Source organism: Oncorhynchus mykiss, chromosome 4, assembly GCF_013265735.2.
Source record: "Oncorhynchus mykiss isolate Arlee chromosome 4, USDA_OmykA_1.1, whole genome shotgun sequence".
NCBI lineage: Eukaryota > Metazoa > Chordata > Actinopteri > Salmoniformes > Salmonidae > Oncorhynchus > Oncorhynchus mykiss.
This window is the reverse complement of record NC_048568.1, coordinates 21,793,518-21,816,525: the sequence shown is the minus strand read 5'-3', so window position 1 is coordinate 21,816,525 and position 23,008 is coordinate 21,793,518. Positions and strand designations below refer to the sequence as shown.

The 23,008-nt window shown below is 42.9% G+C and overlaps 1 protein-coding gene across 2 annotated transcripts; it reads left to right on the top strand.

Annotated features, from left to right (window-relative positions):
- Positions 1-3,610: 3,610 nt before the first annotated feature.
- On the top strand, positions 3,611-22,746 carry LOC110522312 (WD repeat-containing protein 26). 2 transcript variants are annotated; one of them, XM_021600617.2, is made up of 14 exons: positions 3,611-4,349; positions 6,234-6,333; positions 6,881-6,937; positions 11,736-11,872; positions 12,397-12,494; positions 15,986-16,142; positions 16,729-16,867; positions 17,146-17,286; positions 17,645-17,764; positions 18,166-18,311; positions 18,597-18,675; positions 18,824-18,953; positions 19,264-19,458; positions 19,546-22,746. In XM_021600617.2, exons 1-14 carry the CDS (start codon positions 4,066-4,068, stop codon positions 19,569-19,571), a joined length of 1,809 nt encoding a protein of 602 aa, XP_021456292.1. In that variant the 5' UTR covers positions 3,611-4,065; the 3' UTR covers positions 19,572-22,746. The 2 variants fall into 2 exon arrangements, with proteins under 2 accessions (XP_021456292.1, XP_021456291.1); XM_021600616.2 differs by having other exon boundaries at positions 15,986-16,160.
- Positions 22,747-23,008: the final 262 nt, after the last annotated feature.

Below are 23,008 nucleotides of genomic sequence, written 5' to 3'. Positions count from 1 at the left end.
TTACTTTCTTAGCTACGGTATACATATCTCCCTTGCATATTACATCCTTATGCAGCAGCATACAAGACATTTTTGGACTCACCTTGTGAAGGTGGCACAGCGGTTCTTCGTGGGCAAATTTTGTCATCAAAGTGGCATTTACTGGATTTATGGTGAGAACTCTGAAAAAAAACACACAGCCACTCCACCGATAAGTCCACTATAATTGAGAATTTTAATGAGCATTTCTCTACGGCTGGCCATGCTTTCCACATGGCTACCCCTACCCCGGTCAACTGCCCGGCATCCTCCACAGCAACCCGCCAAAGCCCCCACCATTTCTCATTTACCCAAATCCAGATAGCTGATGTTCTGAAAGAGCTGCAAAATCTGGACCCCTACAAATCAGCCGGGCTAGAGAATCTGGACCCTCTCTTTCTAAAATTATCTGCAAAATTGTTGCAACCCCTATTACTAGCCTGTTCAACCTCTCTTTCGTATCGTCTGAAATTCCCAAATATTGGAAAGCTGCCGCGGTCATCCCCCTCCTCAAAGGGGGTGACACTCTAGACCCAAACTGCTACAGACCTATATCTATCCTACACTGTCTTTCTAAGGTCATCGAAAGCCAAGTTAACGAACAGATTACTGACCATTTCGAATCCCACCATACTTTCTCCTCTATGCAATCTGGTTTCAGAGCTGGTCATGGGTGCACCTCAGCCACGCTCAAGGTTCTAAACGACATCATAACCGCCATCGATAAGAGACATTACTGTGCAGCCGTATTCATCGACCTGGCCAAGGCTTTCGACTCTGTCAATCACAACATTCTTATTGGCAGACTCGACAGCCTTGGTTTATCAAATGATTGCCTCGCCTGGTTTACCAACTACTTCTCTGATAGAGTTCAGTGTGTCAAATCGGAGGGCCTGTTGTCTGGACCTCTGACAGTCTCTATGGGTGTGCCACAGGGTTCAATTCTCGGGCCGACTCTCTTTTCTGTATACATCAATGATGTTGCTCTTGCTGCTGGTGATTCACTGATCCACCTCTATGCAGACGACACCATTCTGTATACTTGGACGGCTCTGACTTAGAATACGTGGACAACTACAAATACCTGGGTGTCTGGTTAGACTGTAAACTCTCCTTCCAGACTCACAATAAGCATCTCCAATCCAAAATGTAATCTAGAATCAGCTTCCTATATCGCAACAAAGCATCCTTCACTCATGCTGCCAAACATACCCTCGTAAAACTGACCATCCTACCGATCCTCGACTTCGGTGATGTCATCTATAAAATAGCCTCCAACACTCTACTCAACAAACTGGATGCAGTCTATCACAGTGCCATCCGCTTTGTCACCAAAGCCCCATACACTACCCACCATTGCAACCTGTACGCTCTCGTTGGTTGGCCCTCGCTTCATACTCGTCGCCAAACCCACTGGCTACAGGTTATCTACAAGTCTCTGCTAGGTAAAGCCCTGTATTATCTCAGCTCACTGGTCACCATAGCAGCACCTACTCGTAGCACGCGCTCTAGCAGGTATATCTCACTGGTCACCCCCAAAGCCAATTTCTCCCTTGGTTGTCTTTCCTTCCAGTTCTCTGCTGCCCATGACTGGAACGAATTGCAAAAATCTCTGAAGCTGGAGACTCACATCTCCCTCACTAGCTTTAAGCACCAGCTGTCAGAGCAGTTTACAGATCACTGCACCTGTACATAGCCTATCTGTAAACAGCCCATCTATCTACGTACCTCATCCCCATACTGGTATTTGTTTATTTATTTTGCTCCTTTGCACCCCAGTATCTCTACCTGCACATTCATCTTCTGCCGATCTACCATTCCAGTGTTTAATTGCTATATTGTAATTACTTCGCCACCATGGCCTATTTATTTCCTTAACTTACCTCATTTGCACTCACTGTATATAGACTTTTTGTTATTATTGTATTATAACTCCATGGCAGGAATTAAAGGGCTGAAATGTTGGATGTCTACCCTTACTAAGCACTTAAACTTGGTGATGACGTACTGTCCCCATGAGTGACAGAACACTGAGCCAATCATGGCGCAATGCTCCTATTTTCTGCTGGCTCGCCCCACCACCACAGAAAGCACTGAGCTAGGCTGAAACACCTGCATTTTGGAGATGCCTCAAGAAAACAAAAAACAGACCATGTGTGTATGCAGCTTTATTAACTGTATTATACATTTTATTTTTTTTACATTGTTTGCAAACTGATATGTGACACGTATTAATGCCAACTAGGCAAGCCCCCCAAAAATACATATTGAAATATACACTACTGCTAAAAATGGCCTGTAATGGAACCCACAAACTAGTCTAAAGAAGGCCAGTTGTATTGCTTCTTTAATCAGGACAACAGTTTTCAGCTGTGCTAACATAATTGCAAAAGGGTTTTTTAATTATCAATTAGCCTTTTAAAATGATATACTTGGATTATCTAACACAATGTGCCATTGGAACACAGGCGTGATGGTTGCTGATAATGGGCCTCTGTACGCCTATGTAGATATTCCATTAAAATCAGACGTTTCCATCTACAATAGTAATTTACAACATTAACAATGTCTACACTGTATTTCTGATCAATTTTATGTTATTTTAATGGACAAAAAAATGTGCTTTTCTTTCAAAAACAAGGACATTTCTGAGTGACGCCAAACTTTTGAACGGTAGTGTGTATATATATATATATATATATATAAATTGCAAAAAAAAATGGTGCTCAAAACAGCCCTGAATGATGGGTTGCCATTGTCTGTGTATTTCAACCTACTACCGTACAGTATTTCTGCAATCCTCAGCACAGTGAAATGACAGTGAATTGCAGTATTATTTCTGGCCTCTGGGGGTCATTGTTGCACCATGTATGCAGTTTGCATCCCATACTAAACGAACTGAAAATCTGGCAGACTGCATATTTCCTCCTTGAAGCATTATGCCTCACAGGAAGGGACTATGAGACAGTATGAGGATGTGACTATGACTATGTGACTGTTTTTCACCCCATTGTAAAGCTCTCAAACATTCAGTTCAGATTCAACTTTAAGAGGAAGACATGTAACAGATCCACAGATCCACTGAGAAGACTAAAAACGGATGTATGTCGTATTACTTCGCAATGCTTTCAGAAAACTATAGTAATTGTTGGTTTTCAGAATATCACATATTTGCAATTGTTTTGGTTTTGGAAGCACTGCAACACACCGTGAGGCTGTAGGATGTTACCAATAATTTATTGGTGGGATGGCGTGTCGTTAAACCAATAGCCTACGCCAGAAACATGAATTAATTTGATTATCTGTCTTCGTTGTTTAAATTCAGATTTTGTTTGAACGAGCCGTACACCGATCGATCATCCTGGCTGTTTCCTCAGAATATAAACCATACTGACCCCTCTAATAAAAACACAAACAATGAGTAGAACATCACGAATTAATTATATGTATCTGAAGAAATGTCTGTATGCCATTTTCTCATAATGTATTTATTGTTATCATAAAAACAATCAATATGCGAAATTGGTTCGCATGCGCCACCTATTGGTTATATAATTATACCCGGAAGCAGGGTAATATATGCATTTCCGGTAATGTTAGCGTGTCTGGACCAATGATGTGTGTCTGGACTCCATTAGGGGGTTGCAGCTGTTTTGAGAGAAACAACAACAAAAACGGAGCGACTGAGGGGACTAGTTACCACAGAGTCAGTGCGTTCTCAGCCGGTTACTAGGGCTGAATCCTGGGAGCTAAGACCTCCTTTCCCACCCGGGGCTTCGCCGGCTTCTAATCACGGCCGCTCTCGGTGAGGAAACTCTGGCCTCCGCTTCCTTCTCCTCCGGCTCGGACACCGACGGAGCGTCGCCGCCCCCGCGGAAGAAACACCGAGCCTCGGCGGCGGAGGGAGCAGGAGAGCCCGGGGCTTCAACAGTTGCGACAGGCCTTTCTGGAGTTGTTTTGGGATTTACTACTACTTCTCCGCATCACCAAGCCCCCTCTGCTATTCACTTTAACATAACCCCTGTCAACAATCTTAGCGGCAATAACATGCAATCAAACGGGGAAGGACAAGGACAGGATTCGGAGCTTTCCTGCCTGAACAGCGCACAAAACGGGGAGTCATCCTCGGCTGTGGGGACGCACTCCAATGGGGTTCTAACCAGCACAAACAATGGGAATAGTGTTGGAGCCGGACTGGGGTCTGGGACCTGTGTCGCCTCCACATCCTCGGGGTCGGAGGTTGGCTCCATGAAAAAGAAGAAACGACTTTCGCAGTCTGAGGAAGATGTCATTCGATTAATAGGACAACATCTCGACGGGTTAGGGCTAAAGTAAGTTTACACGATGTGTCATTCGAACGAAAAGTTCCTGAAGTATACAAGCACATTAAATATTTGTACGTGTTTTGAGCGAAACTGCATGGGGGCAGTTTAACTGAATTCTGCGGTTGACGGACAAACATGGGGGAGGGGGTAGTTAGCTTGCAGGCTAACGTTAGTTGAAGGAGAAGGGGTCCATCTTGCACAATACAGAGTGGTAGCTAGATAGCGCAACTAAATGTTACCTAGCCTTCGTTATGGGGGTTATTATCACGTTTATACAGAATAAAAACACAATTTGTTTGGCTACATTTACCTCGAACCAACTTTCTTCAGTGAGTAGCTAGGCTAGCTAGTTAGTTGAACTATGCGTGTTGTGGGTTGTATTGACGTTATCTAGCGATATATTTTTTTTTACACGGATTGAAATCGCATTACATCACCTTGTAATCCAGCGAAACATCCATAATGACTTGTGTGGCTACAAACGAATAACCATAGGAGGTATTTAACCATAGCCTGTCACGAGGGCCGATTCAATTTGGCCTGTTTTATTTATACTGTGGCACCACGTAAAGTAGTTTTCTGCAACGAAATATCTGCATTTAGAGGATTGCGCAAAAGTGCGTAGGGAGAACAACAATAGAGCGGCGATTCGTTTTTCGTTGTATGTTATCCCTTATTAGTCCCTTTCGATGCTTTGGTGTTATTATTACATTGACATTTGGTGTTTACAAAGGGAACGTCGGTATAAGTTTTGCTTGATAAATTGTTGTAAAGTAGAAAACCGGACGGGTCATTTTGTATCCACTCAGTGGTTCTTATGCGTGGCGGTCGTCTTCAACGACAACAACCATTATCTATCTACAGCCCCCTTATCATACCACTGCACTGTTGCGTTTCTTTCGAACTACTTATGTGATCAGACGTTGTCATATTTATTTGTCTGCAAATAAGTCTGTATCACTCATGTCAACAATGTCAATAGTGCAAATAAGGACATCGCACTTTACGTCAGTGATATTTACCTCGTTTTATCATTATTGGTGGCTGGTGAAGTAGTCAGAACGGCTTCCCCACTGGGGTATGGTTTCATGGCGGCGCTTGAATTCGCGTCTAACCAGCAGTTTTAGATTAGAAACGTTGGTTGAAACTAATAATAGATGGCGCAAGCTGAACCCATCAGGACTCGGCAGGAAAACGATATTTTGAGCCCTCCATGGCTAAATCGGACCCTGTCACCATAATTAACTCTTAATGCAGTGTTCGATAGACCTAGGCTGCTACTGGTCGCCACTGGCTGTGTGGTAGTGGGACTGACATTACACGGTGTCTTTATATGGGAAATATGCATTGTCTTCTATGGAACTGACGACCCAACGTTTCAAATGTGGAACGGCAAGTGAGAACCATTTCGGACTCAGCAGGGTGAAGCTGAAAACACTCTGCTGCGCCACTCTTCTTTGATACCTGAGGATGATGTCATCATGCCTTGGCGTCAGTACACCCCCTCCCTCCACTCCATTTTAGCACAGACACCTTTTCAGCACACTTATAGCACTCACAGTTGTCTGGTCTAGAATGATAACAAATGCCACTTCTCTTATTGGTGGATATGGTTTAGATGTTATGTTTGTTTTTCTCCCTCATTCTTTCCTTTGTCTGTCTGGTATAACATATCAGGTCCATTGTCTGTCTTGTTGGCCAACATTAAGCAAACGTTTGCTATAAACAAACATTTAGGCAATCAGTGTTTAATCCACCTCTGTGATCAATCGTATTTTGGGCTGACATTTCAGTTCCTTTACATTCTGTCTGTTCTTGTCTGTCTTGTTGTTCTAATGTTAACTTTGCAGGAAACATTGAGGTAATGTTTCCCCCCTCTCTTCTCCGCAGTCAAACAGTGGACCTGCTGATGCAGGAGTCGGGCTGCAGACTGGAACATACCTCAGCCACGAAGTTCCGCAACCACGTCATGGAGGGGGAGTGGGACAAGGTGGGTCCCTGGTTACCATAGTTACACCTGCACCTATAATGCTACGCTTAAGTTTAGAGACAGTACCGATAACATGGTTCTGTTACTAAGTGTAAGTATCTATCACATGTACAACACCAATGTTAGTCTACATATGGAGTAGATGAACAGTGTTATTAATAAACATAGGTGCCAATCAATAAAAGATTGGAACTCTGTGAAACAAACATATATGTACGTTCCTAGTAAGGGGTCTTTAGGAATGTGTTATTTGATTATAAAACTAGCTCCTTTGGCTGAACTTTCTCTTCTACATTGACACAATGCTCTCATTCCAAGAGCCTTCTGTTTGTAAAAATGTACATATTTAATTTTTTATCCCATAAATATACAGGTATAAAATGGCTCCACACTCCGTGAAAATGACAGTTTTTGACTTCCTACACTGAGAAAGTGTTGTTACTGGTGGTGCCTTGTAGTGGTAAACTGTTTTGATTTGCTGTTTTTGTGGAGAGGATGTGCTGAGCCAACTATTTGTCTCCCCCTGCCCCTCTTTGTTTTGGTCCAGGCTGAGAATGATCTCAACGAGCTGAGAGCACTGATGCATTCTCCGAACGCTATTGTGGTAAGCCCAAACCTGACCTCATAGACATTCAGCCATGCAGTGAAAGGGTATACACAGGTTCTAGAACGGTTCTGTCCCAAACCTGACTGTTCTAGATTAGAAAGACGGTGGCAGGTAGCCTAGCGGTTAAGAGCGTTAGGCTAGTAACTGCAAAAGGTCACTGGTTAGAATCCTCAAGCCGACTAGGTGCCTGTATGGCCTTGAGCAAGCACTTAACACTAATTGCTCCTGTATGTTGCTCTAGGTAGGAACGTCTGCTAAATAATTTAAATATATAGTCCCCCCTTTGTGAGGAATATCCTTTCTGGCTGTGGAATTTCAAGTGTTTCCCGGAATGCCTTGGAGGGACTGACTGGAATGTTTATAACAGATATCCTCATACATGGGGGTATAATATCCTGCATTTAGTAATTTGGTTGTCAGATGGTAAGTGTAGGGAATGTTTCTCAATTACATTTTGCCACCACTAGTATTATTTGACTAGAACAACAAATATCCATGCATATTCTGATGGAGCCCTGAAATAGAGTTCATATACAGGACCAGTCAAAAGTTTGGACACCTACTCATTCAAGCGTTTTTCTTTATTTATACTATCTTCTACGTTGTAGAATATTAGTGAAGACATCAACTATGAAGTGTAACACATGGAATCATGTAGTAATCCAAAAAGTGTTAAACAAATCAAAATGTATTTTATATTTGAGATTTTTCAAAGGAGCCACCTTGGTGACAACTTTGCACTCTTGGCATTCTGTTAACCAGCTTCATGAGGTAGTCTCCTAGAATTCATTTCAGTTAACAGGTGTGCCTTGTTAAAGTGAATTTGTGGAATTTCTTTCCTTAATGCGTATGAGCCAATCAGTTGTGTTGTGACAGTGTAGGGGTGGTATACAGAAGATAGCCCTATTTGGTACAAGACCAAGCCCTATTTGGTACAAGACCAAGCCCTATTTGGTACAAGACCAAGCCCTATTTGGTACAAGACCAAGCCCTATTTGGTACAAGACCAAGCCCTATTATGGCAAGAACAGCTCAAATTAGCAAAGAGAAACAACAGGCCATCATTACTTTAGGACATGAAGAAGGTCAGTCAATGCGGAACATTTCAAGACCGTTGAAAGTTTCTTCAAGTGCAATCGCAAAAACCATCAAGCACTGTGATTTAAACTGACTCTCATGAGGACCGCCACAGGAAAGGAAGCCCCAGCTACCTCTGCTGCAGAGGATAAGTTCATTAGAGTTAACTGTACCTCAGATTACAGCCCAAATAAATGCTTCACAGAGTTCAAGTAACAGACACATCTCAATATCAACTGTTCAGAGGAGACTGCATGAATCAGGCCTTCATGGTCGAATTGCTGCAATGAAACCACTACTAAAGGACACCAATAAGGAGGAGAGACTTGCTTGGGCCAAGAAATCCAAGCAATGGACATTAGACCGTTGGAAATCTGTCCTTTTGTCTGAGTCCAACTTTGAAATTAACTCCTTCAAGACTGTTGGTGAAGCTGGTTAAGATAATGCCAAGCGTTCAAAGGCTGGCTACTTTGAAGAATAAAAAAAAAAAGTTTTATTTGTTTAACACTTGGTTTCTGCATGATTCCATAAGTTTTTTTCATAGTTTTGATGTCTTCGCTATTATTCTGAAGTGTAGCAAATAGTAAAAATAAAGAACAACCCTTGAATGAGTTGGTGTGTCAACTTTTGACTGGTACTGTATATCATTCAGCGCTTCTGTGATTTGTAAATTATCGGAGTTACCTCTTCCATGGGTACAGCACGTTCATATGTCAACTAAAGAACACTGAGGACTGCAGCTAGACTAAATTATACTTATCAGACCTAGCTAGCTCATTAGGACACAGGATAGGCTAGATATCAAAATGGCCTCCTATGGCTTAGCTTAGTCTTGCACCTGTGGAGTTTCATGTCGCACTTACTAGCTAGGCTTGTTATTGTGAATACAATCAATTTTAACTGTAAGATGTAGGCTATCCTATTTTCTGAATGTTTAAAAACAAATAGCTAGTTTTTGCCCTGCATTATACCAAGACTGCATGCAATATATACACACACAAAAGTATGTGGACACCCCTTCAAATGAGTGGATTTGGCTATTAGTCATTAGTTCATTAGTTAATGTGACGACTGTTGTTCATCGAATGATTAAAGTTTCTAATTGCGTGATTAACTGAATCAAGCAATTATTAACTCATTAACCTGGGGCACCATGGGAAAACGAGTTTTTTTTATTGTATTTCTATTTCCCAAATTAACTCAAAGAATATCAGAATATCGATTTTACAACAGCCGCTAATTAACCAGTTACCTCTACCAATCTCGTTCTGAACGTCGTATAGCCCGTGAATCTGCACGGACCCGGGTCTCACCAATGAGTTCGTATCACACAAATCTTAGTTTAATATTTATTTACTAAAAAGCTGAAATGATGATAAAATATACACATAGACAAAACACTTAATAGGCTATTGATTAGAACTTAGTATAACGGGCCAACACACTATGGCGCGTGTTACCCAAAATGGTAATCTCTGGAAGAGGTCTTCTGAGGATAGACAGCTCTGCAGCTCAGAGCTCACAGCATAGGAATGAAACCCTTTAGATACATGATTCGATGGGAGATGGAGGCTAGGTGGTTCGACTTGAATTCACCCACTTAGACACAGCTACTCATCCGTAGCTTGGGTAGAAAATGATTTATTTGTCTTCAAACTTGCGTTGCGTTCTGGGTTCGTTGACTTTTTAGACCTTTGCTGCAGCTTGGGTCACGTAGTCTCCTGTGAAGTCTTTACTCACAGGTTTTATACCCTTGTGTCCGAAGTGGACGTAACCGCCTTTAGGGCAATTCTCCGGGCGTACCAAGTTAATGAGGCATGGTCTAGATTTGATTCAAATCCAATTTTAGACAACTAACTAAACATTTCATCTTCCCCAAAACATTCTCTTCGATTTGGATATTTTCCATACAACTTACAATGTATAAACATCAAACATATACTAGAAAAACACTTCACATTACAATGTTTTCGTAATAATGTCATCTATTAACCTTTTAATAACAAAACAAAAATGACATTTTCATATTCCATCTATTGTCATGACCACCATTGTGGCTGACGGAAACCATTGTTCCAAAGTCCCTTTATTTCATGTTTAATGTTCTGAGGCTGGTTCTCCATAGTAACAGGACAAAGGAATTTGTCTGTGGCCTGAGATTTACCAGGAGTGTGAGGGGTCATAAAACCCCCACATCTTCAGACCCCTAGATCTCTCCTCCTCTGTTGGGGTTGAGAGATAATCTGTAGGGTTGTGGTCTCCTGTAACCTGACCTGATCAGGACAGTCATGACACAGCCATGGACAAACGTCAGTAGAACGGCCTTACTGAAGAGCTCAGTGAATTGTAGTGTGGCACTGTCATAGGATGCCACCTTTCCATAAAGTCAGTTTGTCAAATTTCTGCCCTGCTAAAGCTGCCCCGGTCAACTGTAAGTGCTGTTATTTTGCAGTGACAATGTGTAGGAGCAACAACAGCTCATCCACGAAGGGGTAGGCCACACTCAAAGAACTTGACGGCTGAAGCGCGTAGCAAGTAAAAATCGTCTCTCCTCGGTTGCAACACACACTACAGAGTTCCAGACTGCCTCTGGAAGCAACCTCAACTGTTTGTCGGGAGCTTCAGGATATGGGTTACCATGGCTGAGCAGCCTCGCACAAGTCTAAGATCACCATGCACAATGCCAAGCGTTGGCTGGACTGGTGTAAAGCTTGCCGCCATTGGACCCTGGAGCAGTGGAAACGCGTTCTCTGGAGTGATGAACGCTACCAGCTCTAATGCCAACTGTAAAGTTTGGTGAATGAGGAATAATAACCCTGGGGCTGTTTTTCATGGTTCGGCTAGACCCCTTAGTTTCAGTGAAGGGAAAACTTAATGTTACAGCATACAATGACATTCTAAATGATTATGCCTTTCCTGTTTCTGCATGACAATAACCCTGTGCACTGAGCGAGGTCCATACAGAAATGGTTTGCAGTGATTGGTGTGGAATAACTAGACTGGCCTGCACAGAGCCCTGCCCTCAACCCCGTCGAACACCTTTGGGATGAATTAGAACGCCGACTGTGAGCCAGGCCTAATCACCCAACACCAACTCCATGCTAATGTCCATGATTTTGGAATGAGATGTTTGACGAGCATGTGTCCACATACTTTTGGTCATGTAGTGTATGTCCACCTGGAATGGCTGCGCTTATGATTATGGTTGGCACTTGACGATGGTCATTTATATACCAGAGTCATAGATATAATTGAATATATATATAGTTACCTCGTTTCTTGGGCTGTGATAGACACCGCTGGCCCATGATAAGACAGACTCCCTTTTAGTAATACCAGAAGTATCACAACTGACCAAAATACCCAGACTGGTTAACACTCTTGTTTGTTGTTACAAGTATTAACTTGAACAAGGAAGTGGCCAGTTACAACTGGCACAGTGAGGTCTCTGGGGTTAAGCCAACGCCCACCATGTGCCCCCAAGTCCAACCATAGGCGCCTGTTTACTCTCACCATGGCAATGCTGCCTGTCACACAAACGATGTTGGTATGAGTGCCTGCCTCCTTTGGAGCACAGGATTAGTCGTCGGGGGGTTGTTTTGAATCTATCAACACCCTTCCTCCCACTCATTTTCTCATACTTCCTCAACCCTCTCCATCTCCACCTTTCTCTTCTCCATCTATCTCTACCCCTTTCCTTACCTCCCTCTCTCTATAGCGTATGAAGTTCCTGCTCCTGCAGCAGAAGTATCTGGAGTACCTGGAGGATGGGAAGGTTCTCGAGGCGTTGCAGGTGCTCAGGGGAGAGCTCACACCGCTCAAGTATAACACAGACCGCATCCATGTTCTCAGCGGGTACGTCATCACATAACAGTGCCCCCCCCCCACACACACACACACACACGTGCGCAGTCAGTATGCCGTTGTAGTCCCTTCTGATCACATCAATCAACTATCGCAAACAAGATTCACATACTCATTTCATCTATCACTTGATTGACTTTTGTTGACTACTTGACTTATGTTAATCATCAACTTCTACGCTGTCAAGTACAACGTGGACAGCATCCAAATAATCAGCATGAAAATAAGACAATAATGCCAACTGCTGCATACAGATACTCAGTAGGTATATCAGTCTGTCCATTAGGCAGTTATTGAAGACATGGATTATAAGGACAAACTAACAACCAACTTTGCATCAGTGGTTGATCATTCGTCACATTGTCCTAGTTCAATCTGTGTCTTTGGAGTAATAACCAGGTTATACAGTGTGACTACAGTAAATACAGGTTAGTGATACTGTTATTACAGGTTATGCATAACAGTGATGTATCCAGAGGTGTGTGTTGTAGTCTGATTCACATTGTGTCGTGTAGGTATCTGATGTGTAGCCATGCAGAGGACCTGCGCGCCAAGACTGAGTGGGAGGGCAAAGGCACAAATTCCCGCTGCCGACTACTGGACAAGCTACAGAGTGAGAACACTGACATTTTAAATACTTTATTTGAATCCACAAATCACATTACATAGTAAATATATTTGAATCCACAAATCACATTACGTAATAAAATATTCCAAAGGTCGTTGATGCAAAAACAAAAAGCACCTTTTCCCCCACACAGTTAGGCTGCCCATAACAGCTGGAACAGAGCAGACTACCTAGCCAGTTGTTTTGCTCTACTCTTAGGTAGGCCGGTAATCTGAAGGCCATGTACCATAAGCCTAGGTACAGAACCAGTCAAAAGTTTGGACACCTATTCATTCAAGGGTTTTTCTTTATTTTTACTATTTTCTACATTGTAGAGCAATAGGGAAAGGGGATACCTTGTCTGTTGTACAACTGAATGCCTTCAACTGAAATGTGTCTTCCGCATTTAACCCAACCCCTCTGCCTTAATCGATATCCGTGTCTTCGGCGCCCTGGGAACAGTGGGTTAACTGCCTTGCTCAGGGGGAGAACAACAGTTTTTTTTTTTTTTTTTACCTTGTCAGCTCGGGGATTCAGGAAGACATCAAAACTATGAAATTACACACATGGAATCATGTAGTAACCAAAAAAGTGTTAAACAAATCTAAACATATATTTTAGATTCTTCAAAGTAGACACCCTTTTCTTTTGATGACAGCTTTGCACACTCTTGGCAGTCTCTCAACCAGCTTTACCTGGAATGCTTTTCTAACAGTCTTGAAGGAGTTCCCAAATATTCTGAGCACTTGTTGGCTGCTTTTCCTTTACTCCCATCTCATCCCAAACCATCTCAATTGGGTTGAGGTCAGGGGATTGTGGAGGCCAGGTCATCTGATGCAGCAATCATCACTCTCCTTCTTGGTCAAATAGCCCTAACATGTTGGGTCATTGTCCTGATGAAAAGCAAATGATACACCATCCCATCTGGTTTGAGCTTAGTTGGACTATCGCTGCAGAATGCTGTGGTGTGCCTTGAATTCTAAATAAATCAGACAGTGTCACCAGCAAGGCACCATCACACCACCTCCATGCTTCACGGTGGGAACCACACATGCGGAGATCATCCGTTCACCTACTCTGCGTCTCAAAAAGACATGGCAGTTGGACTCAGACCAAAGGACAGATTTCCACTGGTCTAATGTCCACGGCTCGTGTTTCTTGGCCCAAACAAGTATAATATTATTATTATTATTATTATTATTATTATTTGGTGTCCTTTTAGTAGTGGTTTCTTTGCATCAATTCGACGCTGAGGGCCTGATTCATGCAGTCTCCTCTGAACAGTTGATGCTGAGATGCGTCTGTGACTTGAACTCGGAAGCATTTATTTGGGCTGCAATTTCTGAGGCTGTTAACTCTAATGAACTTATCCTCTACAGCAGAGGTAACTCTGCATCTTCCTTTCCTGTGGCGGTTCTCATGACAGCCAGTTTCAGCTTGATGTTTTTTGCGACTACACTTGAAGAAACTTTCAAAGTTCTTGAAATTTTCCACATTGACTGACCTTCATGTCCTAAAGTAATGCAGCATTGTCATTTCTCTTTGTTTATTTGAGCTGCTCTTGCCATAATATGGACTTGGTCTTTTACCAAATAGGGCTACCTTCTGTGTACCACCCCTACCATGTCACAACACAACCGATTGGCTCAAATGCGTTAAGAAGGAAAGAAATTCCACAAATGAACTTTTATTTATTTCACCTTTATTTAACCAGGTAGGCAAGTTAAAGCAAAGCAGTTCGACACATACAACGACACAGAGTTACACCTGGAGTAAAACAAACATACAGTCAATAATACAGTATAAACAAGTCTATATAACAAGGCACAACTGTTAATGGAAATGCATTCCAGATGACTACCTCATGAAGCTGGTTGAGAGAATGCCAAGTGTGCAAAGCTGTCATCAAGGCAAAGGGAGGCTACTTAAAATATATTTTGATTTGTTTAACACTTTTTGCTTACTACATGATTCTATATGTGTTATTTCGTAGTTTTGATGTCTTCACTATTGTTCTACAATGTAGAAAATAGTAAAAATATAGAAAAACCCTTGAATGAGTAGGTGTCCAAACTTTTGCCATGTATTGTACGTGGCCCAAACTGCCAAATATAATCGCCACCAACTTCCATTTGTATCGCAGGCTTTCCAAGCGTGACATTAGTGGCTGGTATTGAAGGAACTTTTAACAAAAGGCCTGCTCCATGTAACAATGGAATGAGCAGCCCACTTCCAAAATCAGCACTTCCTTCTGGTCTCCTCCCACAACAACAATATCTGACTTATTCGGCATACAAGAAAACACATTTTCATCAAACCAGGCTCTTCTGACAAGAGCACAGTTTGAACAGTGCCTTGAGAAAATATTCACACTTTGATTTACAAGGTGGGATTCAAATGTATCTTCTTTTTTTTTGTCAACTATCTACACAAAATAATCAGTGAAAGCGGAAGAAATTCTAACATTTGTTAATAAAAATGTAAAATATTGAAAAAGAGAACACATCTTGGTTTTCAACCCCCCGAGTCAATATATGTTAGAATCACCTTGGCACCAATTCTTTCTGGGTAAGTCTCTCTAAGAGTTTTCCCATCCTGGATTGTGTAAAAGTTGCCCATTTTTAATGATCTGTCAAATTGGTTGTTGAACATTGCTAGTCAACCATTTTCAAGTGTTGCCATAGAAATTCAAGTAGATTGAAGTCAAATTTGTAACTTGCCCACTTTGGAACATTCACTGGCTTCTTGGTAAGCAACTCCAGTGTAGTTTTGGCCTTGTGTTTTAGGTTTTTGATCTGCTGTAAGGTGAATTCATCTCCCAGTGTCTGGTGGAAAGCAGACTGAAGCAGGTTTTCCTCTAGGATTTGCCTGTACTTAGCTCCATGCTGTTTTATTATTTTACCCTGAAACTCTCCAGTCCTTAACAATTAACGTGTTTTATTGGATTTGCCCCAAACATAACACTTTGTATTCAGGACAAAAAGTGAATTGCTGTGCCGCATTTGTTGCAGCTTTACTTTAGTGCCTTGTTGCAAACAATGTATGTTTTGCAATATTTGTATTCAGTATAGGCTTAGTTTTTTTCACTCTGTCAATTAGGTTAGTATTGTGGCGTAACTAGAATGTTGTTGATCCATCAGTTTTCTTCAAGCATATACATTAAACTCTTAACTGTTTCAAAGTCACCATTGACTTCATGGCAAAATCCCTGAGCGGTTTCCGAAGTATGCCTGTGTCTTTGTAGTGACTAGGTGTATTGATACACCATCCAAAGTGTAATTAATAACTTTACCATGCTCAAAGTGATATTCAATGTCTGCTATGTGTGGGTTACAGAGATTGTGGTAGTCATTCAAAAATCATGTTAAACACATTGCACACAGAGTGGCTATCTTATACACACACTCTCACATGGCTTCGCAGGGGTCTAGGGATGTACTTCAGACTGGACTATAGTTTAACTCCTGCCTCTGGTCCTTTTCTCCAACCCTCTCCAGCATACTTGCCCCCGTCGGTGATGCTGCCGCCACGCCGGCTGCAGACCCTGCTGAGACAGGCTGTGGAGCTGCAGAGGGACCGCTGCCTCTACCATAATACCAAACTGGACAGCAGCTTGGACTCTGTCACCTTGCTCCTGGACCACGTCTGCAGCCGGTCAGCAACACACTCAGGGTGACAGTTTCTGCCAAACACAGATGAAATGTGCAAAAAAAACTTAGCCTGACAACCCTTTTCTTTCTGCGGTTTTTACAGTACACATCGGTAAAGATGGTGGCAATAATCTATGCAGATATAAAGAAAAGCATGTGTTTTAATATAGGGTCTTTGTGTATTATAGAGTTTTCCTGACCCCTTGACCTGACTTGGGGGAACTCAGGGCCCACATGGTCAGGAAGAGCTCAGAACCTATGTATAACCATTGCATGTAATGCAATTACGAGCTGCAATTTTCTGAACTCGTTTTGTACGCCAGTGTCCTGTGTGTTTGGAATGGTACGTTTTTTTTTCTGTCACTTTTGCGCACTACAGGAGTTTAGTGGACATAAAATATCACCCTCAATCGTTTACCAACTCCCTCTCACCCGTAGCGCCTCTATCCTCCACTGTCCTCTTCATTCTATACCTTTCTTTCTCCACTATCCTCTTGTATTTTCTTCTCATCCTCCCCATTTTCTCTCGCCTTTTTATTTAAACCTTGGACCTTGGATGACCTCTCTCTCCTGGTTGACCATACCCACAGGAAGCAGTTTCCGTGCTACACACAGCAGATCCTCACAGAGCATTGTAACGAGGTGTGGTTCTGTAAATTCTCCAACGACGGCACCAAGCTGGCCACCGGCTCCAAAGACACTACCGTCATCATCTGGCAGGTGGACCCTGTGAGTACCACGCTGAGCCCATTTCCCCCACACCACCTGCTGTGTACATTCCCACTATATGCCATATAGGATGAGTCATCTCCTGCATTAATGGCAAAGATGGCCACTGCAGGTGTAGGCAACTAGATTCAGCCACAGGATGATTTTTGTTGGAGTGAACATAATTATAATTTGCACACTGCAAATTGACCGCAACTAAGCCTCTTGCAGACCCCTGATCCACTGTCTTCCCATTCGTGCTTTACGCTAACCCAGAGCCTGGTCTGTGTGGTGTCTAGGAGAGCCACCAGTTGAAGCTGCTGCGGACCCTAGAGGGCCATGCCTACGGTGTGTCCTACCTAGCCTGGAGCCCTGATGACACCTACCTGATCGCCTGCGGGCCTGATGACTGCTCTGAACTCTGGCTCTGGAATGTCCCGGTATGGCAATCACCACACTTATACACACATACATACACACTGGGACATCCCTATATGGACAATCCCTGCGTGCCCACACACACTGGAACAGCCAGGTATTGCAACCCACACACACCGCCCGGCAACGCTGTCTGTTATTGCTGGTATGAAATTGGTGCAGGCATACACTGCAACCGTCCAGGACGAGGATTGATTAGAGTTAATTAGATAAATAGAACCGTCAATTCATGTAACTTATTGGCCAGATAGTTCCTGATTTTATTGGGACTGATAAAAACAGCCGTGCAGTGGACCTCCAGGCTGGGAACTCTTCAGTGTCTGTGTACTCACTGAGTGGTTTTTGTCCCCTGCTGGGCAGACGGGAGAGTTGCGGACCAAGATGAGCCAGTCCCACGAGGACAGTCTGACCAGTGTGGCTTGGAACCCTGATGGGAAACGGTTCGTCACCGGGGGACAGAGGGGACAATTCTACCAGTGTGTAAGTGTGAGAGTGTGTGAGATCTATCCACCAGATATACCAGTTGGTTCTTCCAGTTTGTCCTGCCAGCGTGTGAGTAGTGGGGAGAGTACAGGGTGATCTGTGAGGAGGATACAGGACAGTGGGGAGAGACTAATACAGCATTGAATGTGGACAGGCTACTTTTAGATTTGCAGCTTGACACCTTTATTGATTAGCTGACTAGACAGGAACCTGCTGACCTCCAAAAAGATTGTCGGGATCTAATGTGTCTGTTTCTATTTGTGCAATTGCCAAAATGTGTGTCTGATTTTCTAGGGGCATGGGTGATACCGTTATGGACTGGCCTGTGTGTGATTTGATTGATTCCCAGAATCTGGACTATATCCATTTGGACCTATGTATTGATTGTGTTATGGTAGGACCTGGACGGTAACCTGTTGGACTCATGGGAGGGCGTGCGTGTGCAATGCCTCTGGTGTGTGGGGGACGGCAGGACAGTGCTAGCGTCTGACACACACCAGCGGATCCGGGGTTACAACTTTGAAGACCTAACGGACAGAAACATGTGAGGGCTGTATTAATGAGTAGATAACTGAAAATATGTAAAGGGCACGTTGACAGACGTATTAATAATAAATGCATGATTTATATATTAACAAATGATACATGAGTTACTCAGTGTTTCCTGCTGTTTATTGTTTTATCATTTGTTTTATTAATACAAATTAAGCAATACTGGAGCACTTAATGCGCTCTGAATTACTAATCTTACATATAGAATTGTCTATGCAGATATTGAACAGAACACAGACTAGTAATTGATCATCTTTGTTGTGAATTTCTCTTACAGAGTTCAGGAGGACCATCCTATCATGTCTTTCACTGTTTCCAAGAACGGAAGATTAGCTTTGCTAAATGTAGCAACTCAGGTGAGTGGGGATATGGTGTCATACTTGAACACTGAAGTGTGTGTGTGGAGGCATTGGACTAGTGTCTGGGTGGGAGATTAAGGAGTTTATGGCAATGCTAATGGTTGTCTTTAGTGTCTAACTGCTCCCATTACCCCCCACCCTACAGGGAGTGCATCTTTGGGACCTGCAGGACCGGGTGTTGGTTCGGAAGTACCAGGGTGTGACCCAGGGCTTCTACACCATCCACTCCTGCTTCGGAGGACACAATGAAGACTTCATCGCCAGTGGCAGCGAAGGTACACCCACAGACCCAACAGCAACCATTTTAAGCATCAACTACTCCTTATGCTCAGGATTGGGGAAATGACTGATATTGAGCCCTAGAACAAACATGTTCACCTCTGTGTCCCTCACTATGGTTTCATTCCAATTATCTCTCAAACACCTGCAGAGACTTTGCCTTGCAGCATATAATAGGGAGATTGACCTTGCCACTTTTTTTTATATTAATACCATTATTCCCCCTCTTCCTCTCCTCTCTCTTACATCCTCCACCTTTCCTCTCCCTCTCTTACCCTTCCTCCCCTCCTCACTTTACCCCCTCAGACCATAAGGTGTATATCTGGCACCGCCGCAGTGAGCTGCCCATCGCTGAGCTGACAGGGCACACTCGCACAGTCAACTGCGTTAGCTGGAACCCCATCATCCCAGGCCTCATGGCCTCCGCCTCGGACGACGGCACTGTGCGTGTCTGGGGCCCCGCACCCTTCCTCGACACACAGGAGGTGGATGGGCTCAACGGTAACTACCACTAGCATTTTGTTAGCACAGTGGCTGTAAAACAGCGAAAGGTGTTACAAGTAATTAATGTTCCTCATCTCTCCCCAGAGAACTGCAGCAACATGGACAGTTGATGGTGACTTTGGAATGGAAGACTTTTTTCTCTTTTACCGACCGACAACAAATAAACATCCAAACCAATTCTAGACCTAACAAAACAGAAATAAAAGTAAATCAGTAGCGTCTCATGACCTGGCAAAACTGTGGAGGTGAGGATGAACACACTCTTAGAAAACCAGGTCTTCATCCAGAACCAGTGACCCGGAAAATCCAATCCACTGGTACTCCCTGTGGCTTCCTCCTCCACCCCTCTCCCAAACAAGGCCACAGCCAAACCAGGGGCTCTCCCCTGAATCTTCCCCTGGAAGCCCACCTCCTGCCTGGCTCACAGGCACGGTGTCCCGCACCTGATCTCTCCAGACAGCCATTACAGACCAGCCGCACTAATTGGACCGCGTCTGTCGCTCTATCATGTGTCTGTGGGAAGGGGGGGGGGGGGGGGATATTGCAACTCTTCCTTCTATTTGTTTTTTATCTTCTCCTTCTGACTAGCTCTTTTCTTTGCACTTGAGTTGTTGGATGAAGGCTGAAAAAATGCACAAAACCAACCAACCGGCAAAGTAAAACGCTATGCTTATTTTGATTTTCTTTTTTTAACGATAGTAAGCATTTAACAGGTGAATCCTAGGTTTGAACTAGGACTAGTGGCTGTAGAGTGCTTCAGTGTGAACAATACGCTCTCAATTAGGAAATGCTATTTTTATCCCTTGTTTAAAGTCTAACACGAACAAACTCGCTACAAAGTCTCACCCTCTGACTCCCCCATCTCCCCCCTCCCACTTCGGCTGTTAACAGCACAGCACATAGTTCCACAAGATCTACCTGTGGGGAGGGGGGGAAAGGTGAACTGTCAAAGGTGAGGGGTCAGTGGTAGCTGGTCTCATGTGAAGCAACCCTTGTGTTGAGTATCTCTCTAAGAAGGACATACTGTTGGCTGTAGAGGTCTGTACATGCAACTTTTGCGGTACACTGAGGACTGCATCTGTCCTTCCTCTTTGTATGTGCGTGTGCCCTTCTGTGTCAATGTGTGTCTGGGTGTGCTTACGTGTGGTTTGTTTGTTTGAGTGAATGCAGGTGCATGCAGACCTGTGTTTTTAGTCACACCAGCAGAAGATCATGCCCCCCCCCCCCCGTGAAATTTTAAAGAGGCTTTTAAACCCATTCAGAATTATTCCAAAGCCCCATAGCGACATCTATCTGTGGAACAAAGAATACTTTAGAGCCATTTTCGAAAATCCTTTTTTTTTTTAGCTGGGGCTTTTCTTTTTACATTTGACTTTGCTTTTTATATTTCTCCTTACCACCAGCTACCATTGGAAAGGCACTGAGGTATCAGAATTAAATCTGTTTTGTGGAGGAAAAAAAAGTGAATGACATGCATTTCAACGAGCTGTAAACTGTGTTGTGAGAAAAGGTTAATTTCATATGAGGAGGAATTAACGATTGTAGTGTTGGAGACAGAGGTTTAATGTTCCGTGTGTAGAATTACGATTATTTTTTTATTTTTTTGAGCGTTCTACCCCCTAACACAAACACTCCACAAACTCACATGTATACCCAAAACACAACGCTGCGCTTTGAGGTCTACCCCAAGTCACACCTACAAACACTCAATTTCAATATGATCACCTGCCACAAGTCCATGAACCCTACACAGTAGTACAGCATTATTGAAGTTAAAGTTACAGAACCAAACAACCTCCCACATTCAAACGCACACAGGCATATAGCTGCGCTCTTACATGCAGCCCATACGGAGCGAGACCGACTTCAACACAACAATCCTTTCCTTCTCTCCAGACCTCCTTATCAGTGGTGAAAGCACCATACAGAGCTTTCTTCCTCCAGATTTGGGGTATGTAATGACTATTTTCTGTGAACTGATATTACATGTTTAAAAAGAACTGAATATTTTGTTACTTTCATTTTTTGGTCTTATTTCATTTTTTTGGTTGACCCCTCCCTGTATTATCATATTAAAATATAACCAGACAACTGGTGTCCTCTTTTTTTAAAAATGTAAATCCCGCTTATAATTCATTTTGCCTTTTGTCTTTTGGGTAAAATGTTTACCTTATCCACCACTTCTTACATGTAATCAGTGAATATGTGCACTAACACTCATGCCAATATAAATGAGTGTGGTGGGTTATGCTTTGGGAGTGTGTTTAAACTGTCTACCCCTCGCCTTTAAAAAGAGACTCTGTACGGTGATTCAATACTTGCATGTCTGTGGAATAAGACCAGGGGGATCTATTTTTGTGCCACTGTTGGTTGCGGTTGCCATTTCTGCCCTTACCAAAACGCTTGAGACCCAAAAGTGGCGGTGTTTGTGTAATTTCATGGTCTAAGGTTAGTCTGGAATGGTGTTTCTCCCATTCTTGACCCTTCCATCTCCTGGACCACTGAATGGACTTGAACTCTCCATCCACACCTTATGTCATGTCTGAAAAATTGAGGCAAATCAAAAGTGAAGAACCCAAAAGCTTTCACAAAGTTATAATTCACCTGCTGGTGACATTCTATGTCTGTATGCAACTTGGTGTCTACTCTGTTCTCTTGAGTTCCTAGGAATTTTAATGATTTGATGATGCTAATAACTATTTCTCTCTCTGGAGGTGGTAGGGCTTTTTGGGGGAGTAAGGGTTTTTGGTAGCAGATTAAAATAGTTATTGTGGGATGGGGACCTGTTTGCGTTTTTAATGTGTTATTACAAAAGTGATTGTACTGTTTTGTATTGTTGTGTAGGAGAAGTGTTATGTATGCATATTTTCAATAAACATTCAGGGTTTTGAAAAAGAGCTGTGGCCCGGAATATCAAGGGGCTGGAACATAGTCACTCCCTAAGCACAGATACAGGATCAGTTTACCCTAGCCAATCCTATCCACAGTCCCTTATAATCATGAGGGGGTGCAGAGCTAAACTGACCTTCGATCAGTGTGAAGGGACAACGCGTCTCATCAGACTTTAGAGGAAAGCTTGAGTTCCCAGACTGAAAAGAGCTCTCCATTTTCCTGTGTTTAACTTTGTATTGTTGATTGAGTCACTTGAAAATTTGATGACATTTGGTGTAATTCAGAGAAGCCACATGGCAGGAAAGAGGCAAAATGTGCATCAGAGGGGATCAAATGCCAAATGTAGGGGTAAACAAGATCTGTTGCCAATAAAATGTGACTATTTTGACTAAACCATCTTGTTTGAAATACATTTCTAATTTGAGATGCATTTGTGTTGAAGCCATTTTATCGGCCTGTTATTATACAGGTCATAGACTAATTCCAGAACCTCCATCTATCTATAGACCCAAATGTCTCAATTCCACTTTACATTAGCTCACCACCGCCCCCAGGTGGGAAATTATATGCTTGCAATAACATTTTCCACAGTATTTTTTTAAATTTTTTTTACATAACAGCCTACATACAAGAACCCAGTCTATGGTTCAAAGCC

What these genes read in the sequence shown, in the direction of transcription:
- LOC110522312 (XM_021600616.2), top strand. Translation starts at nt 4,066, where the DNA reads ATGCAATCAAACGGGGAAGGACAAGGACAGGATTCGGAGCTTTCCTGC. An exon ending in TGGAGGGGGAGTGGGACAAG is followed by an intron (nt 6,334 to 6,880) that starts GTGGGTCCCTGG and finishes GTTTTGGTCCAG; the next exon opens with GCTGAGAATGATCTCAACGA. An exon ending in GACCTAACGGACAGAAACAT is followed by an intron (nt 18,312 to 18,596) that starts GTGAGGGCTGTA and finishes TTTCTCTTACAG; the next exon opens with AGTTCAGGAGGACCATCCTA.